We start from the raw sequence: 19,561 nt of genomic DNA, 5'->3' as shown, positions 1-19,561 counted from the left end.
GATGGATTTAGGAGGAGGTTTAGAGGCCATATATCAGTGGCGGATTCAGGATTTTTAATTCGGGGGTACGACCTTTATATTGATTTAGAGTATTAAAATTCGATCGATCATTTTTCTTTCGTTTTATTAGTTGTGAATATCTTATATCAATATTTTTATTAATTATGAATAAAATATATATATAAATACATAAAAAATATAGTAACTATTCCATCCGTTTCAAGGAAGATGACTCATTCCTTGAGTGACATGAGAATTTATGCAAATTTATTTTTTGTGTGAAGTGGAGATAGTAAAGTAAAAGAGAGAATAAAGTGAAGACAAGAGTGTTCTATTTGTAATAATGGATCATCTTGGTTGAGACAAACTAAAAAGGAAAGTCATCTTTAATGGGTCGGAGGGAGTACAAAATTGATAGACATAATAGCTATGAAATAGAAAGAAAAAATAATAATAAATGGAATAAAATAGAAAGAAAAAATAATAATAAATGGAATGAAATAGAATGGAAAAAAAACCAATGGAGCAAAATAACTATATTTACAAATAGCAAAGCATAAATAAAAAAGGAGCAAACTTGAGAGTAGAATGCGCCACCGCTGGGAATCAAACAGGGATCCTTAACAACACTAGGTATGTTCCTACCACTGAGCTAGACTATGCTAATTGTTATTGACTAAGCAATATATAATAAAGACAAAAAATTTGAGGGTACAGTGGTACCCCTTGTCCTACACTGAATCCGTCAGTGCCATATATGAATTTTTATAGAGTTAATTGCTAGTAAAATCGCAATGTTTTATCATATTCTGGATTTTCCTACACTTTCAAAATTCGAATAAAAAAACACGAAGCTTTAGAATTTCTCTATTGTCCCACAAAATTTTTTTCTTACAAACAAATACAAAGCTAAATTGATACACACAAGCAAATTTTTGGAGATAATCGATGAATATTGATATAAATATGTATTAATATGATGACGTGAATAATTAAACGATGTTGATTGAGCCTAAGAAATTAAATAACAAAAAAAATGGTCAATTTGTATAAGAATTTTTTGAAACTTCGTGATTTATCATTCAATATTAATTGAAGAGTCCGGTAGAAAATTTAAAGGAATATATAGCAGTATAATTAAGGGTTGATTGCCTATAAAACATGAAATTTGGTAAAAATGGTTTATCCTTTTACTTTTCAAAATGTGAACGAATCAATCACGAAATTTAAAAAATTTCTCAAATTTACGGTAATAAATTTTTTTTAGGAAAATTTGATATTAAATTATTTCACATGTTTAAAATTTTGGTATTGTCAATATGTAGTAACATAAATACTCCCCCCGTCCCATAATAGATTTCACACTACCCCTTTTAGTTTGTCCCAATAAAGATGTCACATTTCCTCTTTTGGAAAATGTTCCATCTCACATCAATTATAAAATTATATTTATTCTCACCACTTAACACACAAAATAACATCTCCTAAAATTTAGTGTTATCTTCTAAGTGTGACATCTCTATTATGGGACGGATGGAGTATATATTATGCAAGAACTTAGATGACTAAATAAACGGCGTAATTTTCAGCTTAAAAAACTAAAGTTCATAACACAAATTTATTTAAATGGGACAATCAATAAATTTTAGAAATTTGTGATAGAATTCAATCAAACTTCTTAATCTATACCAATTAACAGTAGAATTAATGTTTAAGATTTTCTAGTTTTAGACACTTTTTCATAAGAATATTGTCAAAGAAGCCATGAAATACTCACTCTGTTTCAACTAATATAACACATGAGATTTTAAGACTTGTTGGTTGTATATAGAAGATTTGAATGTAAGTATTGAATGCAAAGTAAGTTGAATATTTTAAATTAAAAAGAGAAAATTACTTAAGGGCGTGTTTAGATTGTTTGTCATGATACACCATAAAAAAGTTGGAAGTCAGTTAAGGGATTTAGACAATACTCCACATGTCCCTGAAAATTAGTCACTTATTTATATTTTTATTCGTCCCTAAAATTTGTCACATCTCACTTATATCATTGGTAGTAGACCACATATTCTACTAACTCATTTTCACTCACATTTTATTATAAGACTAATATATAAAAGTAGATCCCACAAATTATTAACTTTTTCAACTAATTTTCTATTACATTTCTTAAAATCCGTGTCGGGTTATAAATTATTAGGAACGAAGGGAGTGGGAGATATCATTTCACATTTTGGGCTGTTTGGGCTATTAGTAAAAAAAGGAGGACAAAACTAATGGGATGTTTGGATTCCATTTTACCAAAAAGAAAACTATATATAGACCAAAACGCCCCTATAGACCAAAAGAAAACTATATATAGACCAAAACTACATAATTATTATGTCATAATTAGGATTTGTATTAAATATATCATCCCATAGCTCGTATGTACTACATATAAACCCACAAACCAAACAAGTCCAAATGTTAGATCGAATCATTAATGGACATCTCAGCTATGTCAAAAGTCCTATAAATCTACATAATAATTATTCTTTATGAAATTTTGTTTCATAGATATTATTCATTCTTATTTTAGTAATTTCACTTTTTAATTTCAAACATCAATACGTATCATAATTGAATGGCACGTAATTACCAAGATTGATTCGGAACCGCCACCCGACCATGACACCTATATATTCTCAATTTCGAATTTCAAGATAATAATATTTTTATATCAAATTTCGATCATAAGATTTAAGTTTGCAAAATGATACACTGAATATAAAAAGTTTGACAATATAATGCAAATATTAAATGTTTTATTTTTTTTTTTACTTGAAATGGCTCTCCTTCTCATTTGCTCTTATTGTATCCGCCAATACGAGCCACCACTAGCTCATCATCGTCCGAGCCCAATCCTTAAATGCTTGGATGACTATGTTTGAGTCTCGAGCCAGTTCCTTAATTAATTTCCGTCATTTAATTAATGTAACGAATCAAGCATAATTATAAAGTTATTTTCAGATTTTCTCCATTGATTCTTTTTCGTATCGCAAAAGAGGAAAGATATTAGTATATCTGCAATCTTCATTAGCTTAGCACCATAATAAGATTTAGATAACTATTGGAACCATTTTCATATCACTTACCCATCTTTCTCTTTCTCTCTCCTTCCTTTGTTTTCGAAACCCTACGTTGCTCTCCCCGCAATACCTCCGAGTGTCAAATATAGTACTCCCTTAGTCCGATTGTTCGAATTAAGATCAGTGGCGGAGCCAGAAATTTTACGGTGGGGGACCTAAACGACCATTGAAATTTGTGTTCAGTGCTAATGAGACACGGAAACAGCTCGAACATATGCAATATAAAAAGCCACACGTGAAAAATAGATGATGAATTTGTTAGAATATACTATAACACCAATTTTACTAATAATAATATATTTACATATTTATTAGATCAGAGAATTATTATTCCAAATTTTTTATAATAAAAGAAATAACTAATATTGATTTTATTAATAGTATCATGTAATATTTAAAATATTTATAGAGTCAAATAATCAGTTTGTACTCTTAAATTATAAAGACTATTTTTTTCGATTACAATATAAAAGGATTCATATAAAATTACAAGCGAAAAAAAATTAATAATAGTTTCTAATGTAAGAAAATCTAATATATAAATGAATATGAGAACATAAAAAAAATGACTAAATCAATAAGAAAAAAAAAGTAAATGAACAACAAGCATAGAATATATAGTAATTAGGAAAATGGCTTACTAATATATAAAGCTAAATAATTCAAAAAGATTAAGAGCAAATTATTAAATACGAGAACCGCTCTGGGAGAGTTTTGAGCCTTGGATCTCGCTAACAAATGACCGACACTGAGACCAACTGCGCTAAATTGTTGACATGTTAAACATTGCATACACATGAATATATAGAAATTAGAAAAATGGCTAAGGGGCCCAAGGGCCCTCCTGGGCCCACCGTGGCTCCGCCCCTAATTAAGATATCACACTTTCCTTTTTACTGTGTTCCATCAAGACGATACATTTCTATTTTCATGAGTAACTTTTTTTCTCCAATCAATGCATCCAACCATTTTTTTTCTCTATCTAATTAAATATTCAACTATCTTTCTCCCTCTATTAAATACTTATACCTACTCTTTCTCTTTCTAATTAACCACGTTAACCAACAACTCCTAAAATTTCGTATCAACTAAGAAATATACTCCCTCCGTTCCATGTTAATAGAGTCATTTTTCCTTTTCAGCAAGTTCCAAGTTAATTGAGTCATTTCTCTTTTTGGCAAAAAATATTTCTCTCTTACTTTATTCGACATACATTTAACACATTATTCTTAAACTTGGTGCTGAAAAGAAATGTCTCTTTTAATATGAAATGGAGAAAGTATCATCTTAGCCGGACGAAGGGAGTAGTACTATTTTTCGTTATCTCTATATTGCACGCACATGCAGAGACGTATTGAAACAAGCTTACTTGATTATAATTTGCTAGAAATTCTAAATATGCATTTACCTTATGTGGATTGTGTGGCTGAAAATTTTAAAACCATAACAAAATAAGTGATACATAACCGTACGCGTATGTGACAGCCATCAAATTAAACATAACAAGAATATATGATAATAATATATGTCACAATAATATATGTCACAATTATCGTTATAACCTTGTTAATTATATTGTAGATAACAATTATATACATGCAACTAATTGCTAAATTCCAAATGAATACCGATAATGACAATAATATATGTCACAATTACACATACCCTAAATATTTGATATTGCACACTTACATATACAAATGGATGGAGTATTCTGTTTTAGATCGACAATGAAATCTAGATACTGATATAAATATAAATAGGGTGAATCGACGGAAAAACCACGGAATTTGTTCAAATATAGCTAATTATATTATAGTTTTAATATTTTTCTTAATTATTTTTTAGTTTGGATATTAAGAGAAATTGCATAGGATTTCAAAAAAGCAAAATACATTACAAAATTCCTCCAAATCCACATTATTGGGATACGCAAGTCCGGTCGAGCGGATTCGGTACACCTGTGGTCAAACCCAAAAAAAAATATATTAAAACTATGATACAACTGTCGATTCTTAAAAATTGTGATATTAACAAAATTCTTTAGTTTTTCGGCAATTTGAACTTATAAATATTAGGAAGTTGCGATTTAGAAACTGCCACGTGCTTTCTGTAAGTGGGCTAATAAACAGAACTGTGGATAATTTAGATTATGAATTCAATGATAATGTTGCTGCTTAGATAATATATTCCTTCGACTATAAATACTTCAATTATATAAGTTGCAAAATGCATATAGTGTCGTCAAATTAAAATGGATTCCTTAGATAATGGACGCTTGAAGCCCCATTTTGGCATGAATGGTGGCTATGGACCTCTCAGTTATGTCAAAAACTCCTCCTACCAGGTATATATCTACATGCATTTTAATTAAGGGTTATATCCATACAAAACTAGATCTAAATATAAAAACGCAGAAAATCATATTTAGGTCATTGTTAGTTATTTATAGGTCATTTTAATAGAGGATGACCTAAAATAATCTAAAATGACATCAAACCCAAATTTTATAAAATGATCTAAAACAGATTAATAATGACCTTATGTGTTTTTGGTTGATTATTAACCATTAGATCATCTAATCATATGGCCAAGATTTGGACTGCATTTTTAGATTTAGATGCATTCTTAATTCGATCATCTCCATGTATTTTAATACTCATCTAGAGTATATAACTATATAGGATCGCGTTAAAGGCAAAATATTTTTTAAATGTATAACGCTCAACTAAAAGAATAGGTCATTATAATAGAACATCTAAGGATAAGGTCATTTGTACTTCGGTTTTAGTTCATTATAGGAAATTCAGATTCTAATATGAACTAAACGATCTAAAAGTTTTCATTCATCTTTAAATATGAATTTCCTTTTATGAACTTGTTGGGTACCGGTGGTGCACACCCGAACTCCACATTAGTATGAACTTGTGGGAATTGTTGCCCTCACAGAACTAAAAGTTTTCGTTTGATAAAATTTTTATTTTTGGTTCTGCGTTTAATTATTTCCCACATGTTTTTTATAGCGTCGAGTGTTAGAATTTGCAAAGGCAATCATTGAAGAAGAAATCGAGACAAAATTAGAGATTTCAAGCAAGCATAATCATGGCTTGTTCTGCATTGCCGATTTCGGGTGCTCAACCGGAAACAACTCTTTTCCGGCCATGCACGCGATCATCGAAGCCGTCAAACGGAAATATGAATGCTCAGACCTCAAAACCCCAGAATCCTACGTGTACTTCAACGACGTCGTATCCAACGATTTCAACACCCTCTTCAGTTCTCTCCCTCCCTTCAGGAGGTATGCGGTAGCCGCAGTGCCCGGAGACTTCCACGGCCGCCTTCTCCCGCCTTCGTCCCTCCACTTTGCGTACTCCTCTTGGTCGCTCCACTGGCTGACGGAGGCGCCAAAGGCGGTGGCGGACAGCGGGTCTCCGGCTTGGAATGGTGGGGAGATTGTGTATACAAGAGAGAGGAAGGAGGTTTGTGATGCTTATTTGGATCAATTTGGTAAAGATGTTGAGTCGTTCTTGACATCAAGGGCGGTGGAAATGGTGGAAGGAGGGCTAATGGCCCTTCTACTCCCCGGAGCTCCGGCTGCGTGGGACCCGGAAAAGGAATACACGATGGTCTCCCTCGTGGAGCCTCTGAGATCTTCTCTCGTCAACATGGCTTTGCAGGTACTCTCTCCATTTCCCGTTTTAAATGTCACATTTTTCTTTTTGACATATCACATTTAAAGTGATATATTTATATTTTTGGTATATCATATTTAAAGTGACACATTTCTATAAATGGAATGACTAATTGTCATTTAGTGATTTATAATCAATCTATAATTTTTGAAATTGAAATATAAAATGATAACTTCTTAAGTTTATAGTTAATGTCTCACAAAAGTCAAAATTAATCCATAACTATTGATAAATTCTTCGATTTATGTGATTGACCAGAAAGTCAACCTTAACACTATTTACTATAGCCAAAGTCAATATCACTATATCAATTTCATTACTTCTTCTACCTTATTTTTTTTTTCTTTTGACACACTAAACAATGTTGTACTATAAAGTTTCATGCTGAATATTAAACGCTCCACTTTAAATGGAACGGAGGAAGTATATTTTTCACGAACAAATATATTTATGTTAAAAACAGAGATATCAAAACTATTTCTGTGGTAATTTTTTGAATTATGCAGTCTTCTTCCTCTTCAAATTATCTCTTCTTTCTAAAGTATTTCTCCAACCATTCCTTTTCCATTTTCTTTGAAATTTCAACTCCTCCCCATCCACCAACTTGCAGCATTTCAATCTTTACAAAATTCGGCTTAGTTAGGGCTGAAGACAATTTCAATAATTACCAATAGTTCTAAAATAAAAATCGTAATATTCGTGTAAAAGGCAGCTTACTTCTCTCTTATCTAATCCATCTTATAAATTGAATTTTCCTCATGAATACGAATATTGTTGCAGGGTAGAGTGAGTAAAGCAAAAATAGACTCATTCAACATTCCTCACTATTTCCCCACTCTAGGGCAGTTGAAGGGAATAATCGAAAGGAACCCTAATTTTACCATTGAGAAAATTGAGACAATAAACACCACCGGAAATTACACGTTTCCAAACATCCGCGCTCAGGTTGCATTTTTTAGGGCAGCCCATGAAGGCATGCTTGCTCATCATTTTGGAGGCGAAATCATCGACGATTTGTTCGACCAATACGAGAAGAAACTCACAGCCTCTCCAATTTTAAACAATGTAGAAAATGACAAAACCATAATGATTTTAGCTATTGTTAAGAAAAATAGTCGACGCTAGAAGAGAAAAGTTAAACATGACAGTTTATTTGATTTTGAATTTACTCTGGATCAGTGTTTGTGTGGAATTCACGTAATTTGTGGCATTAATTAAATAATTATTTTCGTATTAATTTGCTAATTCATTGTTCTTCTAAAATCTAGCTGAATCCTCATCTTAAATTCTTTAGTATTTTTTTCGCATAGAATGAAACTATTGAATTTTGTTGCAATTTTTGTATCCATGTATATGAAACAAGAGACCAAAAGGCCTAATAAATCGTGGGGTGGTGTACTAAAAGGGACACTCGAAATGAAAATTGTTGTATGCCTTTAATTAGCAGACGTTAGAAATATCATATTAGAAATGCTAATTTTTGTTTCGAAATACATCACATGTGTGCTCTTTAAAAAGCGTCTATCTTGATATCCCAACTAAAATAAAGGGACTCAAACGAAAAACGTACCAGACAAACAAAAGTTTATGATATAGTGACAATTTTTTCCAATTTAAGGGTGCTTATCTTTGCACCCTCAATTTTTTGCCATTTTTTAAAATTTCCGAATCCAAGTAATTGAGTCTTCAATTTTGTATCTCAAATAGTAACAAAGCACTTAGTGCGCGGTTCCCTAAATATCTATGATGAACCCTAAATATCTATGATGAATATATTATTCGTTAAATAAATTTGTACGTGGTCTTGAGCTTGAATCCCACAAGATGCAATATATTCTTGAATTTCCATTTCAAAAAATTTCTCACATGTTTATCATTCGTATTTCTAAATAGTGTTGTTGATGGTGTGTGGATTTTTTGTGTGGCTGAAAATTTAAAGGGACATAGCATGATAAAATATCAAATATGACTGAATATGATGTGTCATTCTTATTAATTTCGAGTCTTGCCTGTATTATACGTCTTCGATCTGCAATTCAGATACTTTCTATTTTTTCATTTGTTTGGCAAACAAAACGTGCAATATTTAGAGTTTGACTTAGCAGCTTTGATTAGAAAACTCATGCAGTAAAAGTACATATTTGTCGAAAATATATTGGTTAATTGGGATCATGTAATTAACTATTGCATTCATGAATGTAACATTTGTAAATCTTAAACATAACAGATTGATACAAGTCGTCAATCTATATCCTCGGTACAACGTCAGTACAAATTAGATCTTTAAGTGCTAAAAATATCCCTACTTGGAAAGCGTGAAATTATTTATTTTTAACTACCTTGAATATCAAAATTTCGGTATACACCTCAATTTATAGTATATTGTACACCGACATTGATATATACAGTAAAAATGGTATATACCATGTATATATATAATATTGTGTCTATATAATAAGAGTATAATATAATGGTGTAACAGTATTGCAGTGAAATCTGGTATTCCATAAAATTTGGGTACGGCACCGAAAATGCAGTATGGTATTGGTACTGAAATTAGATATACCAAATATATACTTAAAATTTCGGTAAGGTAAAGGTATGTTTTTATTCATACTGAATTTTCAGTACGTTATAAAGTACTCTATTCAACATAATAGATGACATACATGGAAAATGGCATTGGATTTTAGATGTTTTGTCTGTTTGGTGAGAGAGAAATTAGTATATTTATATTAATGTGAAGGAGAATTTTAAAAAAAAAACGAAGTGTGACATCTTTTGTGGGACAAACTAAAAATAAAGTGTGATATTTATTATGGGACAAAGGGAGTATGATAGTTTCAGTACTGTTTACCATACGGACTGACCCTAGTCTATATAAACATGGAGCGTATGATTCACCTCTGTACATATATTCTCGTGATGGGTTCAAAAGATAATGGAGATTTTTCTATGAATGGTGGCCATGGAGCTCACAGCTATGTCAAAAACTCATCCTATCAAGTATAAATCTGTAAATCTTTTCCTATCTTAATCACATTATTGCTTTCATTTTTTAATTAAGATTTTAATTCATGTTTTCAAGGGAGGAGTGTTGGAAGCTGCAAAGGCAATCATCGAAGAAGAAATCGCCACAAAGTTAGAGATTTCAACCAATAGCTTCTGCCTTGCCGATTTCGGGTGCTCAACCGGCAACAACTCTTTTCCAGCCATGCATACAATCATCGAAGCCGTCAAGCTAAAATACAAATCCTCATACCTCAAAACCCCAGAATTCTATGTCTGCTTCAACGACGTCATTTCCAATGACTTCAACACCCTCTTCAATTCCCTCCCATCCAATAGGAGCTATGAGGTAGCCGCAGTAGCCGGAGACTTCCACGGCCGCCTTCTCCCGCCTTCTTCTGTTCACTTTGCGTACTCTTCTTGGGCGCTCCAGTGGCTGACAGAGGTGCCCAAGCCGGCCGTAGGCCTCCACTCTCCGGCTTGGAAAGGGGGAAAGAGATTGTATGGTGTAAAGAGAGAGGAGGTTTATGAAGCTTATTTGAATCAATTTGAGATGGATTTGGAATCATTCTTGAAGTGTAGGGCTGTAGAAATGGTGAAAGGTGGGATTATGGCTCTTCTAATTCCTGCACTACCGACTTATTGGGACCCACGAAAAGAGTTCACTGTTGCATCGGTGATCGAACTTCTCAGATCTTCCCTAGTCGATATGGCCAAAAAGGTCAAACTAATGTTACTTTTATACGTAACAAAGTCAACTTTAATATGGAAATTTCTATATTGACATTTGCAGGGAAGATTGAGTGAGACAAAATTGGATGCATTCAACTTTCCATACTACATTCCCACTTCGGAACAGGTGTGGGCAATATTGCAAAAGAGCAATAGCTTCTGCATAGAAAGAATGGAGATTATGAAGAGTGGGACATTGCTCACTGTTGATGGCCACGTGGCATGTTTTAGGGCAGTTCATCAAAATATGCTTACACATGAGTTTGGAGCTGAAACCATCGATGAATCGTTCGATACGTTGAAGAAGAAACTCCGAACTTCACCTGTTTACGCAAATCCTTCTAATGATAAAACTCTTGTTGTTGTTGCTATCCTCAAGCTCAAAAATGTTTAGTACTAGACTACTAGCAATCAAATAAGGTGCATATATGATTCCATGTAGGAAGATAGTATCTTTCCTATATTTCATTTTTCATTTTTTCTATTCTTGGGTGGGAGTGGGGAGTCAATGGTATGTGTGTTTCTCTACTAGTGGTCTTTTCATAATATCTAGTGTAACAATTTTGTTTCACAAACTTTGTGTTGTAAGTTATCTATTAGCAATTAGGATAATAATGTAATATAATATCTATAGTTACCCAGACTATAATTATTAAATTCTTGAATTTAACAAAATAAGAAGAAAATTAAATGACAAAGAAAACCAATATTTTGAGGAGTAACCTGTTTGAAATCGTATTGCCATATCTAGACTACCGGTCCCCAAATTAATTTCGCAAATCTATAACACAAATCGCATCGGATTTCGTATTCAATTGCTACATATTGAGAAAATTGAGAAATAGCGACAATACAGAACTGAATAGGCTAATATAAACAACATACGGTTGGGCATTAATTAAAACTCCCTCTATCCTCTATCCTTTAATAATGAAAATATTTGAAATGACATGAGTTATAACATAAAATTAATAAAAGAAGAAAGAGAAAAAGAAAAATGTATGATCGGAATATGAGTCTCACTTTATTATAGAGAAAAAAATTTCTTAAACGAAAAGTTTTTATTTTTGAGAAAAAAAAAAGTTAAAAGAATTTATTTTTTAGGGGATGGAAGGAGTGCTACTAATAATTAATGTGTGATTGTGTGGGCTACCAACTTGGACCCCGTCTATAAATAACTGGTGAGCAATCCAAAGACTCGTTTATCATGAAAAATATATTGTTTTTTTTTGTTCAAATAAATTATAGTACTCCTAGAACAAAAATAATTTGATAAAATATTTCTCCTCATTAAAATCTGAGACCTAAAGTTATATAGAAATAAGCAGCTCCAAGCATGCTTTTTAATATCTATCCCAACAGCGTGTTGTGAGTCAATGCGCGATAGAGATTAGCACAACAACTAAGCAAATTTAGTTAACTTGATAAATTGGTGGGTTATATAAACATGGTTAAAGTTATAATTTTAGTAAGATTGGAGAGGGCTCTTGTCTTATATTAGGCTTTGAGTTAAGTTTAATTATAATATCAAACAATTAGAAATGTCCATATATAATACCAAGATAGAGAATTATATATGGACATTTCTAATTGTTGGATATTAGGTTAAGCTAAACTCTAAGCCCAATACAAGACAAGGGCCCTTCCCAATCTTACCAAAATTATAACTTTAACATGTTTATGTAATCCATCAATTTGTCAAGTTAAGCCATATTATTTAATATACTATACAAATGGGGAGTGATCAATTGCTAACTCATCATTTAATTGTTAACTACAACTAATTTAAGGCCATATGATTTTAAAAAACGTGTGGTCTACAATTTGCCACGTGTAATTTTCGTTTTTATTAATTAAATCGAAAAAGATAAAAAAAAATGTTAGGATTTTGGATGAAAATGTCAATATAGTGTTTCGAAAATATCAACACAATGCTTTGAGAATGTCAACACAAATTTAAGATTGACATTGTATATGCTTTATATTGACATATTATCTTAGCTGCATTGACATTAACCCGTGTACGAAAAATACGAAAATTCTAGATTTTTTTTTTCAAATTTTGACGTCGGAACATATGCATGTAGTATATCGTTGGAATCCTTATAAAATTATCTTTAATTTGATATATGTTATATGAATTTAAAGTTTTGGGATTTCTTTTAAAAGTTAGTTATAACTAACTTGACATTAATACCCCTATTGATTTTTATTGTAATTAATCCTATAGCCTTATTGACGTTTTTTGTTGATCGTATTGACATTTTGTGGTTGATGATCTAGGCCTTTAATTTGAATATCTAATGGCTATTATTGAGTTGTAGTTAGCAATTAAGCATTGAGTTAGCAATATAACACTCCTCCTATACAAATTTAGATAATTTATGTTCTATCAAACAACAACAAAAAAAATTCATATCTTTGCATATCTTAACATGAGCTCGTATTTCTTATCTTATTTTATATATCTTCCCATATCTCTTCTTTTTATTAAACGAAATATCTAGAGGTGTTCTAGTTTCTTTGACAAACGATTCAAATTTTAATATTCGCCTTGCCTGATTTAGATGAAAAATATTTGACAGAAATTTTGTATAATGATTGTAGGATCAGGATGTAAGGCTTCGGGCTTTTGAATTAGTTTATTCATAATAATTGATATATTTATTTTCCAAAATATTTTGATTATACTAGTAATATTTTGTTATAATTATGAAATCTATGGATTTGATTTCCAAATATGTTACTGTTTTGACTTAGAGCACCGATACATCCCTAGCTAGGCAATATAAGATTTAAATGCATGTTTTTGGTGTAAATTTTGATAACTTTTAGGCTTAATTATTTTCAAGCTTGGAATAAATAAAAAAAATAGTAATTCCTGAAAGGTTGAATTCAAGAATGAAATAAAATTGCACTAAGAAAATAAATAATAATAAAATGAAAAATATCTAAGATATGTTTTACTAGGAATTATAAAAAAATGTCTTACTTCTATTTCTAAACAAGAGGAAACTAATGCGTGCACTATTTATCTTCTTCTTCACTCACTCTTCGTTTTAAACAATAATTGATGTAATAGCTCCATTATTATTTGGGTTTTTTTTTGCTTGTCCAGTTTTTGAGATTGATGTCTTTTTCCCGTCTGTGATCTTCGTGTTTGAGAATATACAGTAATAAACAAATGTCTTACTTGTATCTACTCTTCTCCTTCACTCACTTCTCCCACCCACTAATCCCAAAAATCGGTCTTTAACATTTGCCCAAATAACTTTTTTTGCATTAATTATATTATTCCCTATGTCCCCCATAATTTGTCCCCATTTAATCCGACACGGATTTTAAGAAATGTAGTAGAAAGTAAATTGAAAAAGTTAGTGGCATGTGAATTCTATTTATATATAATAGTTTTATAATAAAATATGAGTGAAAATAAGTTGGTGGAATATGAGGTCCACTACCAAATATGGAAAAAGTGAAAGGTGACAAAGTTTTAAAGACGGACAAAAATGAAAATAAGTGACAAATTTTCATGGACGGAGAGTAGCTTTTTATCCTAAACAGAGTATGTTTAAGGCCATAATCATCGGTTCGTCAAAAAATTGATGGTTAACTGTGATTAAACTAAATTAGTGAGTTAATTATCAATCTAATTTATATTTTAAAACATAATCTTGTCATTTATAATAATTAACAAAAATTAGGTTTAAATGGTTAATTAGAATGATAATTACCTTACTAATATTGACAAAATACAGTTGACTGACAATTTTCGACGAAACTACTCTCTTCGTCCCATATTAATTGTCAAATTTTGTCATTTTCGCCTGTCACCCATTAATTGTCCATTTTAACTTTTTTTTAACTATAAATGGTAACTTGCCCACATTAATTCCACTAACTTATTCTACTAACATTTTATTATAAAACTAATACTCCAGCCGTTCCCTCGTAGTTTAGGCGGAATTTTATGGCACGGAGTTTAAGAATGAGTGTTGACTGTGTTAAATAAATAATTTTTAAAAGTAAGAGGGGGGAAAAATAGAGAGAATAAAATAAAAAGTAAATAAAGTAGAGAATAAAGTAAGAAAGAAAAAAGGTTACTATATATGGAAATGATTTAACTATGAGGGAACTTTCCGAAATGGAAAAATGACTCAACTATAAGGGAACGAAGGGAGTATATAAAATTGGGACTCATATTCAACTAACTTTTTCAATCCACTATTCTTTACATTTCTTAAAATCTTTGTCGGAATCAAAGTAGACAATTATTGGGAGACGGAGAGAGTATTAATTATGACCTAGAAAAAATGTATAGTGCCAGAAGCTATAACGCATGTAATGTGTAGAATCAATACAATTTTTTGAGCAAATGTAGAAGACTAATTTGGATTTTAGTCTAATTTTAAATTCTCACTTAGAATATATTTGTTCTCATACAATCTCAATTATAAATTATATATACACATTTATGACATATGACTCACATCTCTACATAGTTTCGTGATGGATTTCAACGATAGCAGACATTTTTCCATGAATGGTGGCGATGGACCTCTCAGCTATGTCAAAAACTCATCCTATCAGGTTTAAATCTATAAATCTATTATTACTATCATCATTAAATTATTGCATTCATATTTTGATATGGTCGATGTGCAAAATTTAACTAATGTAATAAGCAAAACATTTTTATGTTTGCAAGGGAGGAGTATTGGAAGCTGCAAAGGAAATCATCGAAGAAGAAATCGCCACAAAATTAGAGATTTCAACTAATAGCTTCTTCTGCATCGCCGATTTCGGGTGCTCAACCGGAAACAACTCTTTTCCGGCCATGCACACGATCATCGAAGCCATCAAACAAAAATACAAATCCTCAGACCTCAAAACCCCAGAGTTCTACGTGTGGTTCAACGACGTCGTCTCCAACTACTTCAACACCCTGTTCCGTTCCCTCCCACCCGATAGGAGCTACAAGGTAGCCATGGTAGCAGGAGACTTCCACGGCTATCTTCTCCCGCCATCTTCCGTCCACTTTGCATACTCTTCTTATGCGGTCCACTGGCTGACGGAGGTGCCCAAGGCGGCCGCAGGCCTCAAGAGAATGTATGGTGTAGAGAGAGGGGAGGTTTATGAAGCTTATTTGGATCAGTTTGAGAGGGATTTGGAAGCATTTTTGAAGTGTAGGGCTGTAGAAATGGTGAAAGGTGGGATTATGGCGCTTCTAATTCCTGCACTGCCTACCTATTGGGACCCACAAAAGGAGTTCACTGTTGCGTCAGTGATCGAACTTCTCAGATCTTCCCTAGTCGATATGGCCGAGAAGGTCAAACTAATGTTACTTTTATTCGTAACAAAGTCAACTTTAATATGGAAATTGACGACTATATTGACTTTTGCAGGGAAGATTGAGTGAGACAAAGTTAGACGCGTTCAACTTTCCATACTACGTTCCCACTCCGGAACAGGTGTGGGGAATATTGCAAAAGAGCAATAGCTTCAGCATAGAAAGAATGGAGATTTTGAAGAGTGGGACATTGCTCACTATTGATGGCCATGTGGCATTTTTTAGGGCAGCTCATCAAAATATGCTTACACACGAGTTTGGAGCTGAAATTATCAATGAATTGTTCGACTTATTTAAGAAGAAACTTCAAACGTCACCAGTTTACGCATATCCTTCTAGTGATAGAACTATTGTGGTTGTTGCTATACTCAAGCGCAAAACTGTTTAGAACCACAATGAAATAAGGTGTTTTCATCTAGAGGGATTTTCTCTTTCATTTTCCATTTTTCAACTTTTATTTTTTTTTAATTCTTGTGTGTGAGTGGGTAGTAAACTGAAATGTATGTGTATTTTTCTATTAGTTGATTTGCGTCAATACAGCTCCCCTAAAAATATATACTTCTTATTTTAGGAAATTTCTTTCTCTTTTCACTAACACATTTTTCTTTCTATTTTTCCTATTTATCATTTTTCATTAAAATCCGTACAATTTCAAAAGTTTTTATTTTTAAGAGGCGATGGAAGTATGACTTATTTTATATACATGGATAAAAAAATTGCAACAAAGTTCAATAGTTCCTCTGCAAAAAATACCAAAGAATTGAAGATAAGGGTGCACAGGTTGAAGAACAAAGGATTTAGCAAACCAATAATTAGAAATTAATTACTCCATCTGTCACATTCAAGAATAAAGTAGAGTAGAAAAGGTGATTGAATATTAATTAGCACCGATACATCCCTAGCTAGGCAATATAAGAGCACCAAAAATTCATTTATTTTTCAAGGGAAAAAATTAATTTTGAGGAGGATAGGATGTAATACTCCGAACTTTTGGCATTATTTAAATTTCAAACAATTATTTTGTTGTAATTCTTGAACTTATGGCTTTGATTTCCAAATATTTGTTATATATTGTCTGACGTAGAGCACGGATACACTCCAAGCAATATAAGATTTTAATGCATGTGGTTGTCTTCTAAGTATGAAATTGGACAGTTTCTAGGCTTAAATATTAAAAATCTTGGAACAAATAAATAAATTAGTAAGGGATAAAATCATGAAGTGTGTTCAAATTTTGGTACGTCCCATACCCTTTAAGATTGGAAGATACTATCTAAGATTTGTTTTGAGAAAATAGTAATAAATAAATGTCTTACTTTTGTTTCTAAACAAGAGGAAACTAACACATGCACTATTTACCACGTTGTTCACTGATCACTCTTCGTTTTAAACAAAATTGACGCAATATCTCCTAATATTTTCTTAATTTTTTGTGCTTGTCCAATTTTGTAGAGATTGGTGTGTTTATCCTTGGTGTTTGAGGATATAATAAACAAATGTCTTACTTGTATTTCCAGCAACAATTGAGTGATTAATTGTTATAACTTGGATTATTAATGGATATTAGTTTTAAATCCTCACTCACAGCACAAATTATCATATGATCTCAGATTCTCAAATCTATAGAGTATATGGGAAGTGATCAAATACTAACCATCTTAATATGTAGTAATTTGCAAACTAAATTAACACATTATATTAAAAATGTCAACACAGATACATGAATATGTCAACAGAAATATAATTGTGTTGACATGAACAGGTAGCACATTAAGCAAAATGTCAAGATAAATTTGTGTTGACATACTCATGTTTCTGTGTTGACATTTTTAATATAACTGATTTAGTTAGCAAGTAGCACATTAAGATATTTAGCACACTAACGCAACCCGTGTGTATATATACATATATGTTCACCTCTCTACATAGTTTGGTGATGGATTTCAAAGACAATGGACATTTCTCCATGAACGGTGGCGATGGACCTCTCAGCTATGTCAAAAACTCATCCTACCAGGTTTTAAATTAAATCCGCACATCTATTAAATTATTGCATTTATTCATGTGTCCCCATGAAAAAATTAATAACATTTGCGAAACATTTTAATGTTTGCAAGAGAGGAATATTGGAAGCTGCAAAGGCAATCATTGAAGAAGAAATCACCACAAAATTAGACATTTCAACGAATAGCTTCTTCTGCATTGCCGATTTCGGGTGCTCAACCGGAAACAACTCTTTTCCCGCCATGCACACGATCATCGAAGCCATCAAATGGAAATACGAATCCTCAGACCTCAAAACCCCAGACTTCTACGTGTGGTTCAACGACGTCGTCTCCAACGACTTCAACACCCTCTTCCGTTCCCTCCCACCCGACAGGAGCTACGAGGTAGCCGCAATAGCGGGAGACTTCCGCCGCCGCCTTTTCCCGCCGTCGTCCGTCCACTTTGCGTACTCTTCTTGCGCGCTCCACTGGCTGACGGAGGCGCCCAAGGCGGCCGTGGGCCTCAAGTCTTCGGTTTGGATCGGAGGAGAGAGTGAGGAGGCTTATGAAGCTTATGTTAATCAATTTGAGAGGGATTTGGAAGCGTTCTTGAAGTGTAGGGCTGTGGAAATGGTGGAAGGTGGGATTATGGCTCTTTTAATTGCTGCGGTGCCTACCTATTGGGACCCACGAAAAGAGTACACTGTTGCATCGGTAACCGAGCTTCTCAGATCTTCCCTCCTCGATCTGGCCGAAAAGGTCAAATCTATGACTTTCACTTTTTATTCGGAACACTACTATTATTATTCGTAATGATAGTGGATGCAGCTCGGAATGGCGCGAAATCCGTAAATTGGAATTTAGGCATCGGACATCGTTTAAAGGACAAAAAAGACAATTTAATGATTTTCCTAACTTATTTTCGTTTTCTAGTTTTTGTTTTATTTAGCTTAACCTAGGGTTTCCTAGCCGCTTATATATAGCAAATGTCTTTATTTTGAACTCATATTTTGATTATTAGAATATTTTCATTTTTTTCAAAAAATCAGGGTTTCTTTGATTACTTATCCGTTAAGTCATTATCTACCTGCACCAATAATCAATAATAACACACTTTTTAAATTACTATAACAACAATGACTATTTGTTTGAGCTCGAGGTGAGAGTGAGCTTTGGTTTGTTCAGCAAAATTGACAACTATATTGAATTTTGCAGGGAAAACTGAGTAAGGCAAAGTTAGAGACATTCAACCTTCCATTCCACTTTCCTACCACAGAGGATGTGATGGCTATACTACAAAAGAGCAACAATTTTACAATAGAAAGAATGGAGATTCTGAAGAATGGGACATTGCTCAATATCGATGGCCACGTGGCTTGTTTTAGGGCAGCTTTTCAAAATATGTTTACGCATAAGTTTGGAGCTGAAACCATCGATGAAACGTTTGGCCTTTTGAAGAAGAAACTCCAAACCTCACCAGTTTACGCAAATCCCTCTAATGATAGATCTGTTGTGGTTGTCGCTATCCTCCAACGCAACAATGTTTAGAACATGACCACCGTTTCAAAATAAGAGAGAAAAAAGATTGATGAGTATTTACGACCATTCTTCATGTATAATCGTAGTTCTTGTTATTTGTACGTGTTCATCGCTTTAGCTTTG

General features: G+C 32.6%; 2 protein-coding genes and 2 pseudogenes across 5 annotated transcripts; all 4 read left to right on the top strand.

Moving 5' to 3' along the window:
- Nucleotides 1-5,385: 5,385 nt before the first annotated feature.
- On the top strand, nucleotides 5,386-7,948 carry LOC125210046 (loganic acid O-methyltransferase pseudogene; annotated as a pseudogene).
- A 1,798-nt stretch (nucleotides 7,949-9,746) lies between these two features.
- On the top strand, nucleotides 9,747-11,139 carry LOC125198429 (loganic acid O-methyltransferase-like). Of its 3 annotated transcripts, none has more exons than XM_048096774.2 (3): nucleotides 9,747-9,829; nucleotides 9,912-10,508; nucleotides 10,626-11,139. In XM_048096774.2, exons 1-3 carry the CDS (start codon nucleotides 9,749-9,751, stop codon nucleotides 10,956-10,958), a joined length of 1,011 nt encoding a protein of 336 aa, XP_047952731.2. In that variant the 5' UTR covers nucleotides 9,747-9,748; the 3' UTR covers nucleotides 10,959-11,139. The 3 variants fall into 3 exon arrangements, with proteins under 3 accessions (XP_047952731.2, XP_047952730.2, XP_088924003.1); XM_048096773.2 differs by having other exon boundaries at nucleotides 9,912-10,553; XM_089067877.1 differs by having other exon boundaries at nucleotides 9,783-9,839; nucleotides 9,912-10,553.
- Nucleotides 11,140-14,868: 3,729 nt separating this feature from the next.
- On the top strand, nucleotides 14,869-16,466 carry LOC148930838 (loganic acid O-methyltransferase-like). 2 transcript variants are annotated; one of them, XM_089067901.1, is made up of 3 exons: nucleotides 14,869-15,154; nucleotides 15,273-15,893; nucleotides 15,970-16,466. In XM_089067901.1, exons 1-3 carry the CDS (start codon nucleotides 15,074-15,076, stop codon nucleotides 16,300-16,302), a joined length of 1,035 nt encoding a protein of 344 aa, XP_088924027.1. In that variant the 5' UTR covers nucleotides 14,869-15,073; the 3' UTR covers nucleotides 16,303-16,466. The 2 variants fall into 2 exon arrangements, with proteins under 2 accessions (XP_088924027.1, XP_088924028.1); XM_089067902.1 differs by having other exon boundaries at nucleotides 14,869-15,163; nucleotides 15,272-15,893.
- A 1,384-nt stretch (nucleotides 16,467-17,850) lies between these two features.
- LOC148930837 (loganic acid O-methyltransferase pseudogene) lies at nucleotides 17,851-19,447 on the top strand (annotated as a pseudogene).
- Nucleotides 19,448-19,561: the final 114 nt, after the last annotated feature.

The sequence above is a fragment of the Salvia hispanica genome, chromosome 3 (assembly GCF_029641045.1).
Source record: "Salvia hispanica isolate PSC_SH4W2 chromosome 3, Shi_PSC_v1, whole genome shotgun sequence".
NCBI classification, from domain to species: Eukaryota; Viridiplantae; Streptophyta; class Magnoliopsida; order Lamiales; family Lamiaceae; genus Salvia; species Salvia hispanica.
The sequence above is the reverse complement of the archived record's forward strand: the minus strand, read 5'-3'. Positions and strand labels throughout refer to the sequence as shown.